Source organism: Melanaphis sacchari, unplaced genomic scaffold (assembly GCF_002803265.2).
Source record: "Melanaphis sacchari strain LSU unplaced genomic scaffold, SCAv2.0 Contig12_pilon_pilon, whole genome shotgun sequence".
NCBI classification, from domain to species: Eukaryota; Metazoa; Arthropoda; class Insecta; order Hemiptera; family Aphididae; genus Melanaphis; species Melanaphis sacchari.
This window is the reverse complement of record NW_020270527.1, coordinates 3,353,010-3,368,847: the sequence shown is the minus strand read 5'-3', so window position 1 is coordinate 3,368,847 and position 15,838 is coordinate 3,353,010. Positions and strand designations below refer to the sequence as shown.

At 23.8% G+C, this 15,838-nt stretch overlaps 1 protein-coding gene across 1 annotated transcript in view; it reads right to left on the bottom strand.

The window, feature by feature from the left end:
- The window catches only part of LOC112591148 (locomotion-related protein Hikaru genki), a 121,983-nt gene that overhangs the window by 31,972 nt on the left and 74,173 nt on the right, over positions 1–15,838 (bottom strand). Inside the window, exon 7 of the mRNA XM_025334859.1 lies at positions 11,963–12,112. Within this exon, the coding sequence (XP_025190644.1) occupies positions 11,963–12,112 (150 nt within the window). The remainder of the gene's footprint in view (positions 1–11,962; positions 12,113–15,838) is intronic.

The following is a 15,838-nucleotide window of genomic DNA, read 5'->3' as shown; positions in this document are numbered from 1 at the left end:
TTTCAAAACCAACAAAATAAAATATTTATTGTGTTCAATAGTATTTTATTTTTAATGTATAACACACTAAAACACATAAAATGTATTCATCTTATTTTTTATCATATTTCCCATGATAGTTTTTAATTATTTTTCTATTGTGTATTAAACATGTTATTTAACACTGATATTATATTATCTTAAGCAATTTATTCTTTTTTTTAGTTGTTTAAGATATTTTCAATAATAATACAAATACAGCAGTATTTTTAGTTATTAATTCAATATATATATATAATTAGTAAATTATGTGTTTTAAAAAAAAAATCTCATAGAGTTATTCAGCTAAACTTTTTTTTTAGTAATGCTTTTAATCACTTATATTAAATTGAACTAATCTATAAACATATTTTCTGATTAATAAAAAAAAATATATTCATTTACAATGTATATCGATAAATAAAAGAGTACTAAATTTGAAGGAACAACGTGACTGACATTAAAATGTAATAAATATTAAGATTATATTATTTCAAGACAGTAGATATGATTATACCACGAATTCGTTATAATTATTATATTAAAAAATTTATACACCTAAAGTCGTGTAAATAATATAGCGTCGGGATGAATCAATTTTAAAATATAATTTTATATTTAAAAATTATTCGGTATATCTTTGTCGTTAATTATGATTTTTAATTAACCCTAAGTGAATTTTAGAAATTTATTATGATTTAAATATTTATACAAAAACTTTGCACTCACAAATTCACTCTAATATGTACCGTGTGGAAGTATATTCAGACAACGAAACTAAAACTACTAATATATCTCAAAACTGAGAATAACAATGATAATTTAATAGTCATTTACCGATTTATCATTATGATTTCTAATTATATTTAAAAATTACCAATAACGGCCTTAATGTTTAAAATAAGGACAATAAAATGTTGTACAATAATTGTATAAGACATGCGTCAATTTTCACAAATTCAAATGGATAATATATTTTATAACTTGATCAAACATTCTGACATCCTTAACAAAACTTGACACGTTGTCGAATAGTTTCAAGTCAACCAAAATTCACATTTTTCTAAAAATGTAGAAATTCTAATACTTATGTTTGTTGATTATTATCTTGTGTATAAAGATAAAATAGAAAAATATATTAATATAAAAACTAATAAATAATAACAAATATTATTAATATAATTATTATAGTAAAATATTTGCAATATAATGACTGTAAACTCTGAAAGCGGATTTGCTAATATTTTTAAACTATTTTGTGACCACATAAATTTCAAAGAAATTGATTAAGGAAAAGAGGCAATAACAGATGTTAAACTTCGTATATTTGTAAACGGGCTCTTTTATATGTACATTTGCAGCCATTTTTATTTTCATTATATCTATTTTTTGTTATCCGTTTAATTTGTTAAGTGGATAGTTTTTTTAAACATTTTGTTTTAATCAATGTATTATTCATTATACCTTACACTAAACGCACAAATTATTTAACACACATTTTTTTATCAACAATATTATTGAAAAAATATATATTGCCAAAAACTAGTTTCATAAAAGATTTTTTTTTGTTTTATTTTATTGTAAAAAAAAAATAATTGACACTTCTTAATTTTTATCCGACAAAATTCAACTGAATTCACTACATTTTCCTTCCAGAAATATATTTTGAATTTAAAAATATATGCATTCTTATTAGTCTAAAAGATGATAAGAGAAATAAAAGAATACATATACATTATTGTAAGATCAATACAATCATTGCTTTGTTAAAAATCTAAAACATTTCAGAATCAAATAAATTATGACATTCACTCAGAATTTAAAATACTTAGGAATTTTGTTATTTAATTTAATTTAAAATATTTACACACTTACTAAAAATTCTAAATTTATCTGATAAATGAATCAATAAATAAATATTTTCTAAAACTATTAATAAATATGTTTAATGCATTTATTCGTCAAAAATGCTATGAAATATATTTTTCATTCATTTGATCCTTATCTTTTTGTAGATGAAACATAATATTCATTTATAATATATTTTGAGGTATAGAATAGTGGTATTATGTTGAATAATATTATGTCGAATACATTCTATGTTCATAAATCATAAGGATTTTGAATACACGAAAACAAAAATTGATTTACTAAATACATAATATTTTAATTTAATATTTTGTAATTTAAAATAATACTTTAATGAAAATTTAATATTGCTAAATTTTTCTAATAAATAATAATTATTATTGTCATACACAAAAAATACTTGAAAATTCTTCTTCAAAGTCAAAGTAATACTACCTAGTAAAAAGTTTTTATGAGACGATATCTGCCTGGTATACGATTTGTTTAATCGTTTTTTTTTTCTTTTACGTACTTATAAATAAAAATAAACGTTTAAATGTATGATAAATCTTATAAATTATTAAGAACAAAATATGTTTATTTTAATACTATAATCAATTAAAATGTTTTCTATAGACAAAGATTAAGTTATGATAAATTTCGAACGAATTATTATCCTCGTAATTATTGTAACTTTATTAGTTAGATATATAAATATGTGTGAAGTAAAGTGTCACGGTAACCCCATGACCCTCTATTGGTCTACCAAATAGTTGATCTGCTTATCTAAACTTTAAATACTTATAACGAATTAACTAATCAAACTAACAACATAACCATTCAAGGATGATTCTGATGTTGATAGGACATAATATTAATAATAATTAAAAAATTAAAAATAAATCAAGCAAATTTAAAAATAAATTTCAACGTGTTAACTTAAAAAATCTATACTTAGTAAATTTATTAAACAAGTTTAACGTTAATGTATTGAGTTTATATTTAATTAATCAATAAGATTTTCTTATTTTATTTAATTACTGGTTGATAAACCATTTCGATTTATTATATTTTAAATTATATATAGGATGAAAATTAAAATTACAAAGTCTAGTATTTTATTAATATTATTACTAATCACTTATTTTCAATAAAAAAAAAAATAGTATAATATTATAAATAAAACAAATATTTTTTTAGCTTGCTTATAAATGGAATATATTATATACCTATTTACATAATTTATATAAAAAATAAAGAAAGTCTCAAAAATACTATTATAAATGTAGAAAATATTTAAGTGGTAAAGAATAAAAAAGTTATAATTCTGAATTGCTATAAAACAAAAATACAAAAAGTTAGCTTTTTATAATATTTAATCTAAATTTATTTTTAAAAGTGAGAACTTGACGTTTATAAATTAAAACATTGTTATTCATTTTTGTTATAGAACATTTTAATTAGGATATAATTACTATTAATTTTTTAGTAGATACTTAAAGTAACTTTTAATTGATGTAATAATAGTGAAAATTTAAATTTAAAATAGTTAGAGTTTTGTATTCACATCGTATGTCTTTAGTTTGGCTATTCAATTTAATTATTCACGTTTTTACTTGCATATTGCATGTTTTAATCTTGCATAAAAATAAAAAAAAAGGTTGTACAGTTGAAATTAATATTTTGTATAATAATTTTATATAAGTTTTACATATCATAAATATGTAATTATTTTTAAAGTTTAATATTAAAATATATTTTATTTCTTTTAGGTATATAAACATCATAAATTTGCCGTTTCAAGAGAATATTAGGTTTATATTATACATTTATTGGTGTACTAATGGGAGGGGGATAAATCTCCTCCCAAGTCAAAAAAAAAAATTCAGTTTTATAACATTAAAAAAAAATCTTTTTAATGGTACGCATATAGATATAAGTGCGTGAAAAGTTCTAGTGAAAAAATAGAAAGTGTAAACCCTTTAATGTTCGCTCAAACTAGCGAGTAACAACTTATTAGGAATAACAACCGACTTGTTTTTTTTTTAATAAACCAGTAGATATGGATGTGTCAGAACTCGTGGTTGACTGAAATTTGATAGAGCGAAAGTTTACAATTATTAATATATTCTAGATTATTTCTTACAGTATTCATTCAACAAGTCTAACAGTTGTATTGTTATGTAATTTTGACTTTGTATCTGTTATATATTTTTCAATTAATTTCATTATAATATGCATTTATTAATGGCCATCGACTACGTTCAAATGGTTGATTTCAAGCGTGCAGTGTTATTTAAACGTCGGCGTCGGTCGGGTCTATATACTCTGTATAAATAACGTTCACAATTACGCGAGACGTTCGCATAATAATAATTATTATTATTATAACAATTGAAAGCGACTGTTATACGGTAGACTGTTGTTGTAGGGGTGGGTAAACGAGATTGAATAACCGGAACGGCTGCCGCTGATGCTACTACAACTGTGGCTGAACACACAGCTAGGGTTGATGTGGTATTGAGATACGTAAGGGACTGGGTGAAATAGGTTAACTTTAGGGTGTGTGTATATATAATAACGCTTTAAGATAGCCGTTAATATTTATTGGTTCGAAACAGAATCGATTCCCGGTTCAGCACATGGAACACCGCGCGTATACCGCTTAAACACCAAACGACGGAGTGGTCGCTTTTGTATATGTTCGAGTACATAATAACATTATACAACTGTAGCTTGCAAAGTTTATTGTCTCATCGGTGACCGGCTTCGTTCGTGAGTTGTATTGTGATCTCTGAGTTCCGAATTACATCCGCCAAAGTGGTTTACGAAACTGCATTGGTATCTATAAAATTACACAGTATTTTTTTTCCTTATCTAAGATAGACATTTAACATGACATTATTACCAATTTACATAACTACCTACCAAACGGCTACGGCTGTACAACGATAAGCCATAATTCACTTATGAATGTACCGCACATTTACTATAGCAGAACGGTATTCTCGATGTTAAGTATATTATTAATATGTTATATCATAATATACGACTTATGTAGGTAGGCGCGATGCATACAGTGGCGTACATTCAATTTTGTTATGGGAGGAATAAATTATAAATTAAAATAATAGTTTAATGCCGGTATGCTGTTACAAAAATAGACACATTTACAAGCACAACACTAAGACAATTGACTATTTTTATTTTAATAACAAACAATATTAAATATCTACACAAAAATAGTTTTTATGTTAATAACTAACGTCTATTAACAAATCTCATTGGACAAAAAATCAATTAATAATATTGAACAAATTACTTTTGTTTATTATAATATACAATCTTTTATTGAACACTAAAATATAAAAATAGTACCTAGGATAATATTTACTAATCACTAGCATCTTACATATTTTTATCTTAATATTATTTTGTAAACTATTTACCATTGTTAAATAACAAACAGCTGTATTAAAATTATACTTTTGAGATCATTTTTATTTTTTATTTCCAAAACTGTTCATCTGGGTTACTGTTATCGATTTTTTTTTTAAATTTGTTACACGATAAGTTTTCTTAAACATTTTCTGTTAAATAGACAAATATATAAAATCAAAAAGAATAAATATAGCAGTATAAGTGATACTGATTTTAAATAAATAATCTTTCAATAAAAAAAAAATTTTAAATTAAACAAAAATTGTATTTTCTGAGCTTCATAAAACTATTTTAGAAATATAAATAATATGTAAAACTGAACAAACAATATCTCAATTTTTCAACGATATTTTTGGTTTCTCGTTTTCTTCGAACATGCCATAGTATATTATCTTATGTGAAGTTTTACACATTGAGATTACCTTATTTATGTAGAAAATAAATTATACTTTATAATATAAAAAAAAAAAATTAAAAACCATATAAGAAATTATGTTTCAAATATTTTTTTCTGTTTTTGATACACCTAGGGTCACGTGTGTAAAATTATAATATTTAGGATATTATTTTAGCATTTTTCCAAGACAATAACTGCTGTATATATTTATCTATTTAATAAACAATTTCAAAAATAAAATTAAAAAGTTCAAAATAACACGTTGAATTTTGCCAATTTAATAATGATAACACCGAGATAAAAAAAAAAAAAAAACCTATGACATAAAATAACTTGAAATTTTGCTTGGTCTGGGTGGTAATAAATATAAAGCTATATTATTACACTAAAAGTACAAAAAATATGCACAGGTGTTGTACCTTGAAAATTTGGCAAAACAATATGTCACAGCTTGACACATATATGATACGAACTTAACTTAATACAAATAAAGGTGATATCACATAAGCATTTTGTGGTTACCGTATTACAAATTATGATGACGATTATAATAATAATACCAGTTATTAATAATAATATTAACTATACAGGTGAACATTTATGAGATACTCGTACATACAATCAAATTATTTATAATAGGTATCTACATAAAAAAAAAAATTAACTTGATAAATCAAAAAAGTGACAACACAATCATGAGACAGTGATACCACTGTTAAAACCAGGCACGGCGCCAAGGGGGGGGGCATGGTAGGGCTCTAGCCTCCCCAGAAAACAATTCAGCCCCTTCGCCAGCCCCCCTACTAAAAAATATGTAGGATATAATAAAGTCATAAAACATTATTTTTAAAAGAACTATATCAGAGAATTTATGAAATATACTTTTTTTAAATTAGTAATATTATTTAAATACTTTCATATTTTCATACTTTCATATTTTCGAAGATATGTGTTTTAAGTTTTTGCTGTTATAAAAACCGATTTAATAATATTAATATTTTATACACAAAAATCGAAGAATATTATTAACTTAATTTAATGTTTGTTGTATACAAGTAAAAATATTTTTAGTTTACTAATTATTTTTAATATGTTTAACTAATACACTAATATTGTGTAAGAAGTTACTAAATAATTAATAAAAAGAAAGGATTTATATAAGTATCTACATTTTAATATATATCCATGAACTATTTTAACTTCCAAAATTCAACAAAAAATACAAAGTAGATTCTTCAATACATAATATACTATGCAAATACCGATTAAAAAATGTATTGAACTAAGAACTTGAAATTTACTAGTTAAATAATATTATTAGGTAAGGTAATCACAAATTTTTATTTAAAATAATATTATTCCTACTAGTATTGATGCAATTTTATACATTTTTGTTAACTATTTTAACGTTTTAAGATTTTCAATCATTTACTGTTTGGTGCATAAACAGATATTGTGTAAAATATCAATATTTAATTTATTTAATATATTTGTCACTACTAAATAAATTGAATTTAATATAGATTATAATAATTTAATTAATGAAGTTTGAACAAATAACATCTTCAGTCTTTTTACGGTGAATTAACCTACTAGTATTATCTAATAAGGGAAAAATCTACAACAATTTTAATAAAATATGTTTTGAAATTTGTAAAATGAGAAAAAAAATCTTAGCACATGTAAAAAAAATATTTTCCCCGCTCTGCCCCCCCCTAAAAAAAAATTCTAGTTCCGTGCTTGGTTAAAATATTTATATAACTCTATTACATAATTGTATCGTAATTTAGATATTTTTATCTTTTTTATTGATTTTCTCCCTTCCCCTTTATAACAAAACATCACTAGTAACTAGTAAATATTTACTCTTTTGTAAAGCTCGATAAAATTTAACTAGTGAATATTTTTTTCTTTCAAATTGTTTTCTCACGAATTGCACAAATTGCGGTAAATATTTTTAAGTGAAAATTACTTGTTTGAAACTTTTAATGAGTTGATAATAATCACTTAGAAAATTTTCTCTCTAGTAAATATTTTCTGGCAACATTTTACCAGATTAGGATATTATTTTATTAGAATTATTTTTCTTATCGAGAGTAAGAATTCATTAAAAACATTTTACAGGGACAAATACGTATATACTAATAAAATTTATCATGAGGTCAATATTCACTAGAGATATTTGGCAGTGGGATAAGATTTCATAGAGGATATAATCACAATCACTATGGTTTATCTGAAAAGCTGTCCACAGCTCACCGCATTTTGCTTTCTTTGTGTGTATGTCGTACGGGACAATATGTAGGATGAAAAGAAAGAGAAAAAAAACAGTTAACGCCGTTTACAACACGTGAGTAATGGGACCCGTGCTGTAGCTATACAGCGGGAATCATCAATAAAACGTTAAACACGGTGAGAATGAGGAGAGCGTATTAAATTTATTTACGGGTTCCGTGACCAATAGGCGGTTACTGATGTGGCTGCTGCTACACGCATATATATATATATATATATAATATAAAGCTAATATAAACAATGGATACGATATGAAGTTCAAGGAAGACAGTAGTTCAAATCGGAAAAATATTCGTGAAAAGTAATTCTTCAATGCCTTCGAATTATTAATTTGTTTAAAATAACTTAGCACGGATTACTGGATATCGTACCTAAATATATATCATTATTAAATATTTATGTATTTTTACACGTTAATTTTATAAAATATTGAATACATTTGTTTTTTTTTTTTTCAAAATACGAATTGTTATATTGATATTATGCTAATATTTTTAATTTCATCAATTATATAGGTAAGTATACTTAACTACATTAAGTAATTATACAGATACTACTGAAAATAATAAAATATGTAAAACTAAAAGAAATTTTTAACTAAAAAAAAAATACGAACCTTTGTTACAGTAATAATATTTTTTTTAATTAATCACAGAATTATTTTAAGTTTCAATTTTAGCAAGTTAAGATTAAACCAATTTGTGCCAGTGAAGGCGAAACTTGATATTGCAGTTATCAGTATACGTTGTTTTTTTTTTTAGGGAATAAATGAAAACTATTCAGCGATAAGACTTGGTATGTTACAAATAATTATAACAAATTGATAAATTATGAATTACATGCATAGGTATATCATAAAAGGAAATTCCGAATTAAAGCCTGTCCACGAATGCACGTGCTCTTGCATTTATGCATGTGTGTGTGTGTGTGTGTGTGTGTGAGCGAATCTAGAACGTCGAAACTTATTGTTTTTGAAAGTTTCGAGTGAGCTCACGGCTACCGTTGTGAGTATATATGTACTACCTGAGTTCATTCTAAACATTTCCCAACTGATTTCCTGAATAATTAACGAGCCATGTGAAGGAGAAAACAAAAACGAGTACCGTCTTTGTGTGTACGGTTTTTATTCAGCTATATCGAGACAGTGGTTAACTTACAGTTAATATTTTTCGTATTATAATTATTTTTATTATTATTATTTATTATCATCATCAATGTACATGGTAGAATACAATAATAGGCTTCTTAGATCTATATAAACAAGATAATAAGTTTTACCATAATATTAAATTGAATCACATTGAATACGTGTAATTGTCCAAGTTGTAAAACAAAAGTAATACCATAGCTATATAACTATAATGTTCTAAAAAGAAATAATTATAAGTAACTAATCATCATATGTTAACAATATTTCTTCCAAAGAATAAAGAATAAAGAATAAATTTTTATTTGCGTTAAAAATGTTAATGTAAAACTTAAAAGTGAATGCATATAAATGGTTATAAAGGTCTGAAAAATGTATTTTTTCCTGCTACCATTCAATTAGAATGACAAGAGCCAGAACAAATTAATTGTTTTAATTAAACCATTACTACTGTCTATAATACTGAGAATTGAAAGTCTCCACAGGCTATCAGATTCGACGAGATACGTTGTCTAACTCTTCTGTGTAGTAATTGACGATATGGTACTGCAAGGAAGATAAAATCTAATTTAATTTGAAACGATTTTTTTTATTATTTTTTTTTCTATACTTTTGGACCCACGTTAATCCACGGATGTCCCCTAGTTTAATTACTGACCATTACGCTCAGAGAAAAGAATAATTTTGTTTTTACCGTAGAAATTCTCGAATTGCTAATCACTTTCAATTAATAATCGTAAAAATACAATTTCACTAAAATGTTTAGGGTGCATAATGGTCGTTTTATCCATGATCATTTTATTGTGGTTGGAAAAAAATAGAGGAATGTATATTCTGACAGTAACGTATAATCTTTGGTATTTTGTTGACGTGTGTAAGTAGTACACCATAAAATGTCAACAAACGGTAAAATGTAAATACATTTGTGATATATTTTTTGCTTTAAATATAATAAAACCCTCCTAAATTAAAACCATGACTAATATTTAAAGAAACTAAAAAATAATAATAATAATAATAATAATAATAACTTATTCAGTTGACTAATATTTGATCTTCAATGAATATTATTTTTTCAACTTATACCTAACCTAAAATCTGAATAAGGAAATAAGGTTTCGATAACATAGTGAACTTTCAGAACTTCTGCAACAACAAAACTAATTAATCCAGTAGCAATGTAGCATACTAAGAGTTCACGATATTCAAAGGTTATGAAAGACCCTTTTCATTTTAAGCTATACATATTAAATATATGGTATAAGATTATAATAACCTTAAGGGGGTTTTATGCCGAACGTATTTGTGTAGAAAACATACCAACTATTTTTTCATGATAGAAATCTGAAAACGTATTTAAGTTCGTTAATAAGTTTACTTAAGATCGATCATACAACTTTTAAAATTATAATTTTTATCATCCGCTTAATCTTAATTTTGAAATGTAAAAATTGAAGAATCATCTAATATCGATTGTTCAGAATTGAAACAAAAATATTTTCTAATTTTTTATCACAAAAAATAAGTTGGACTTTTGTTTTACTATTCAGTACTTGGTGAATTTTACTATTTGGTAAATACATACTATTTAGTAAAAAATATTAATTATCGACTATAAATAAGTGAAAAGTGCATTTGTTTGTGTGAAATGTAGAATTACCTCATCAAATATTTTTACTAAAATCACACAAACTAATGATAAATTACTACCTACGCACTTCCTGAATTTATATGGAACTATCTTAGAAACTTAGATAATTTACTGTATTTAACTCTTAAGAACTTTTGGTATAAAATAATGTAAGTACTATAGTTATTTGACACAATTATATTATGTAAGATGATGCAACACCCACATGTCTTATTTCCATTTTACAAACGCATAAACTATAACAAATTTTACTTCAGTTAAACAAATTTTTATTTTGTGGACAGAGTAAATTCATTAAAACTAATTTTTCTATAGAAAATATAAAAAAATTAAAGATTTCCTATGCCATACGTTAAGTTATACGTTAATAGATTTAAAACAACGTACAATACGAAAGTGTATTAAATTAAACTTTTAATATTGATTTAATATTGGTACATTATAAAAATCTATAGCAGAAAATATTTTAATCTTATTCATAAACATATTTTGTAGGTGTTTAAACTTGTTATAATTATAAGATAAGTATTAAATTTACATAATATTTCTAAATATCAAATAATCTACAAGAGAAATACACGTATAAAACAGAAAACAAATCTCAAGATTCATTTAAAAAATGAAATAATTTGAATTTATTACTTTTTTATGTTTCAGTTCCAGTTTTAATGTAAGTACAAAGATCAAAATAAATAAATTTAAAAAAGTTAGTTTAAAGTCTAATAGATTATTAGGAATTTTTTTTTTAAAAACTTTCAAATGAAAAATGCTCAAATTATTGAAGCTGGTTTTAAAAAAAATGACAAAAAGTTATTTAGTTGCACGAAATTAAATTACGATACTTATTTTGAAAATTAAAATTGATTTCTATCAAACGTATTTTATTTAATTTTCATCGAAATACCATAATAATTTTTCTTATCATGTTATTATCTAGAAACACTTAGATATACTAATTCAAAAAATAATAATGTGCATTTATACATATATATATATATATATATATATATAAATTCTATTGGTTTTTTTCAACTTAGTGATAAAGATGTTAAAGTATTTTTGAAAAGACTAATGGCAACATGATTTACTTTTTAGCCATTGATAAAAAATGTTCAATCCATACAATACTCATAAATAAATTGGTGTCATAATAACATTGACTAACCTGAAGGAAGACAGGTGATATTTGCTGAACCTTTAAGGAAAAATCCAGGTGGACAGTTGAAGTATGTTGTTTGACCAAGCCTATGCCCACTTGCTCTATAGTTGAGATGAGGATTGAGATTCATGCTGGGCACTGGTTTACAATGGATATCTATTCAAAATAATTATAATATATAAGTAAATAAATATAAATTTAATAAAACTAATCTTAATAATATGCCTATAAAATGTTAGCATCTGAGAATTTTTAGTTTTTTTTTTATAGAAAGATAGCAATATATATATATATATATATATATATATACATAAATATCTTACTATTTGCATATATTTAAATTTAATATTGTAAATAATTAAGCCGAAAAGTGATAACTATTGTGATTTTTGAACACACCTCAGATATTAAAAGTACTACTAATTACTACAGTGTTATTAATTTATCAAGCAATACTCATTATTTAAAAATCTATTAACATTTTTGAAAAAAACTTTTTTTTTATAATTTAAATATAAAATTTATAATAAAATACAATTTTTTTAACTTACGCTATTTAAAATTAAGGTTGATAGAATGAAGTAATACGTGAATATCCCTATATTTCACATAATGATATTTTCACTCTCATAATAACGTAAAAATAAAAAACATAAGTCTTAACAGGGGCTAAGTCTTGAATATTAAGGTCTAAGTCAGGGAAATTCTTCCTTATTTTTCTAAGTGCTGGAGAATATAATTATCTACCAGATGCAAATATTAAATTTATGCTATTACATTTCTCCAGATCACGACGTGGTCAAATTAGCTAGAGTAGCCAGTAGACCTTTGCGTTTCCAAGAAACTATTCTTCATTCTTGATAGCAGAGACCCGTATTAGACAATGCCCTGTATCTAGCAGTACATGAAAAAGTCAAAAATGCTAACGCTCTGTTGTCATAATACGTGTCAATTTCTACATGACCTTACAATATGAATCTTTTCTTTGATCAGCAATAAAATATATATATATATATAATGGAAGTAACCATCATCTGTGTATGACAATTTGACCGTTATTTATTTATTTTCTTTAAACTTCTATTCAACGATATGTCAGAGTCAGATATCATTACATACTTTATAAACTATTTATTAAAATTAAAATTTGTATGTATTAAAATACTAGAAAAAATATTGTACTTTTGATTATGAATTTAAAAATATATATTAACATTAAAACAAGTAAAAATTTATAAAGATACAAATATTAAAAAGTATTGTTTAGTTTTGTTTGAAAATTAGGTAAAAAAAAAATATTTTCAAAAAAATTAATACATTTTGAAATAACAAGTGTTATTTGATAAAAGCATCATCTAGTACCTATAGTTCATATAAGTAATTTTATACTGATATAAATCGAAATGGGATAGTTTCTAAAAAAGTATCAATACCAATGCTCAATTTGTTCTACTAGTAATAAATTAAATTCTCGACAATATCCCGACACAAATTTTCATTTTTTGTTAATTAGTAAAAATAAATTTAAAAATTCTTCCATTTTAGCGTTTAAAAGTAAAACTCAATATCTTAAGTAGATAATTAAACAATGATAAACACAAAATAAACACAAAAGTTTTTACCTCCAAATATAAAATCATAGTTGAAAAATGTTGTGAAATAAATGTATGTACCTGCTGATACAGTAAGTAACTGAGATAAGTATTTGGTCTACAAAAATTAACGCAAGGAGAAGCTTCTGCAATTATTCAACATGAAATTACATTACACCATAAACTCACTTCAGAAATCAGCATATTCTTAGTAAAATATTATGTCATCCATGAAACAGTAAAATGAACTAACAAGAATAATTCAAGTAATATACTTGCCAATAACAACTCACACACTTTTCCAAAATTTCAAATACTTTCTTGACTAATGAAATTACTAACAATATCCAAAATGAATAAAATTCGACCAAAAGGATATGTATAGAATTTATATGAGTAACGTTATATGTAAGTATAACTGGTAATAATATTTTTGGTATAACAACACAGAATTTAAGACTAAAACAATCATTTACCGAACAATTAAATCATAATAGAACTTCTATCACACAAATATCAATAATTGATTATGATATGACAAAGCAATTAGAATTAATTCCCATCCACTAATAAATTCAAAAGTGAAGAAAAAAAAAGTATTTTAAAAATGGCACATTTCCCAATATTTTAAAAGACTATAAGAAATTACAATAGTAAGAGCCAAAATTGGACATTTTTATTTACCATCTAGTTCATAATCAACTAAAAAACATCAATCTAAATCTAATAAATAATTTGGAACTGACCAACAACATAACATATGTAATTTAATTCGCCTAGAATACCAAAATAAATGAAATGACCTTTCCATACCAAACGATCTAAAAAAAGCTCAACGTAGAAAACCGCACCAAATACCTGAATTTTCTAAGTAAAATAAACATTATAAATAAATATAAATAAGTGTATTGAAGAAAAATAATATAAAAGAATACGTGAGAAGATTGATGAATAATAATAAACAATAATGTAACCATTGCAGATTGAAACTTTGAAATGTAACACCACACCTACCAGATAGTATTCCACTGACGCTACTGATGAATTAGCCACGCCAAATACCTAAATGGTAAATACAATAAATACATTTATTGGAAACTAAAGATATTATTGGTTTGCTGAGTATAAAGCAATTAACAATGATAAATTATGATGCTGAGAAATTAATCAAATAAAGACACGAATTAACTAAATTATAACAAATTAAAAATTCAATGGAAAATAAAAAAACTATCAGTATCTAACTAATTATGATAAATAAAAATTATTAAATATATTCGATTTGAACCACTAGATCATTAGGCAACAGATGGGACGGACTAGTAATACATTTCTATGGAACATATTTCACCTATGGTATTTAATGATAAAGAAAAAGAAAAAGTATATCAAACTTTTAGTGCAGGTACCAGAGACGATTTAACATATTTTATGAAAAGAATGCTGAAGTACTTATGATGCAAGACAAAAATTCAAAAAACTATAAAAATTTCACGATTTGTTAGATCCTTTTGAAGACATGAACTAAAACTCAATAAAAAATAATAATAATAACAACAATTATAAAAAAAATAAAAAAATAAAGTTATAAAATGTTTTATTTTACATTTATAAATAACAACTAAATTTGTAAATAAATTATTTAATTATATTAATTTTACTACTATTATGTTTTAGGTAAAATGACTTTGCACCTTGATATTAAATACTTGATGTAAAGATTAAAATATTTTACCTACAATATGGATATAATTCATTAAATTACTTTAATACGTATAATAAAACGTAGGTACATTTTTTTTATTAGTTATTAAAGGAATGTCTGTGAATGTGTGGTCCATAAAAATAAACAAAGTAGTATTTATTTTTATGCTAGAAATATATTTTGAAATCATTACAATGTTCATTTTATAACTTAAACATTATTTTCAAATTTAATTTTTATTATGAAGTTCACTAACGTTTAACCCAATTACTTTTCAAAGCAGTAATTTTTAATATTGTTATTCTTGAAATATTAATTATTTAACAAAGAAGATTAAATATTTAAAAGAATAAATAATGTATAATAATATTGTTAGATTATAAATGATCATAATTTTGTATATTATTATTATTATTATTATTATTATTATTATTATTATTGTAGCAAATAACATTTTAGAATAAGAAGACATTAATGTTATTTTTAAAATATTTTAGGTTAAAACTATAATGCAATTTTGATATTTTTCACTTAGAGCTTTTTAAATTATTATTCGTGTCTTGTTTATGACATATCCCCATAGGC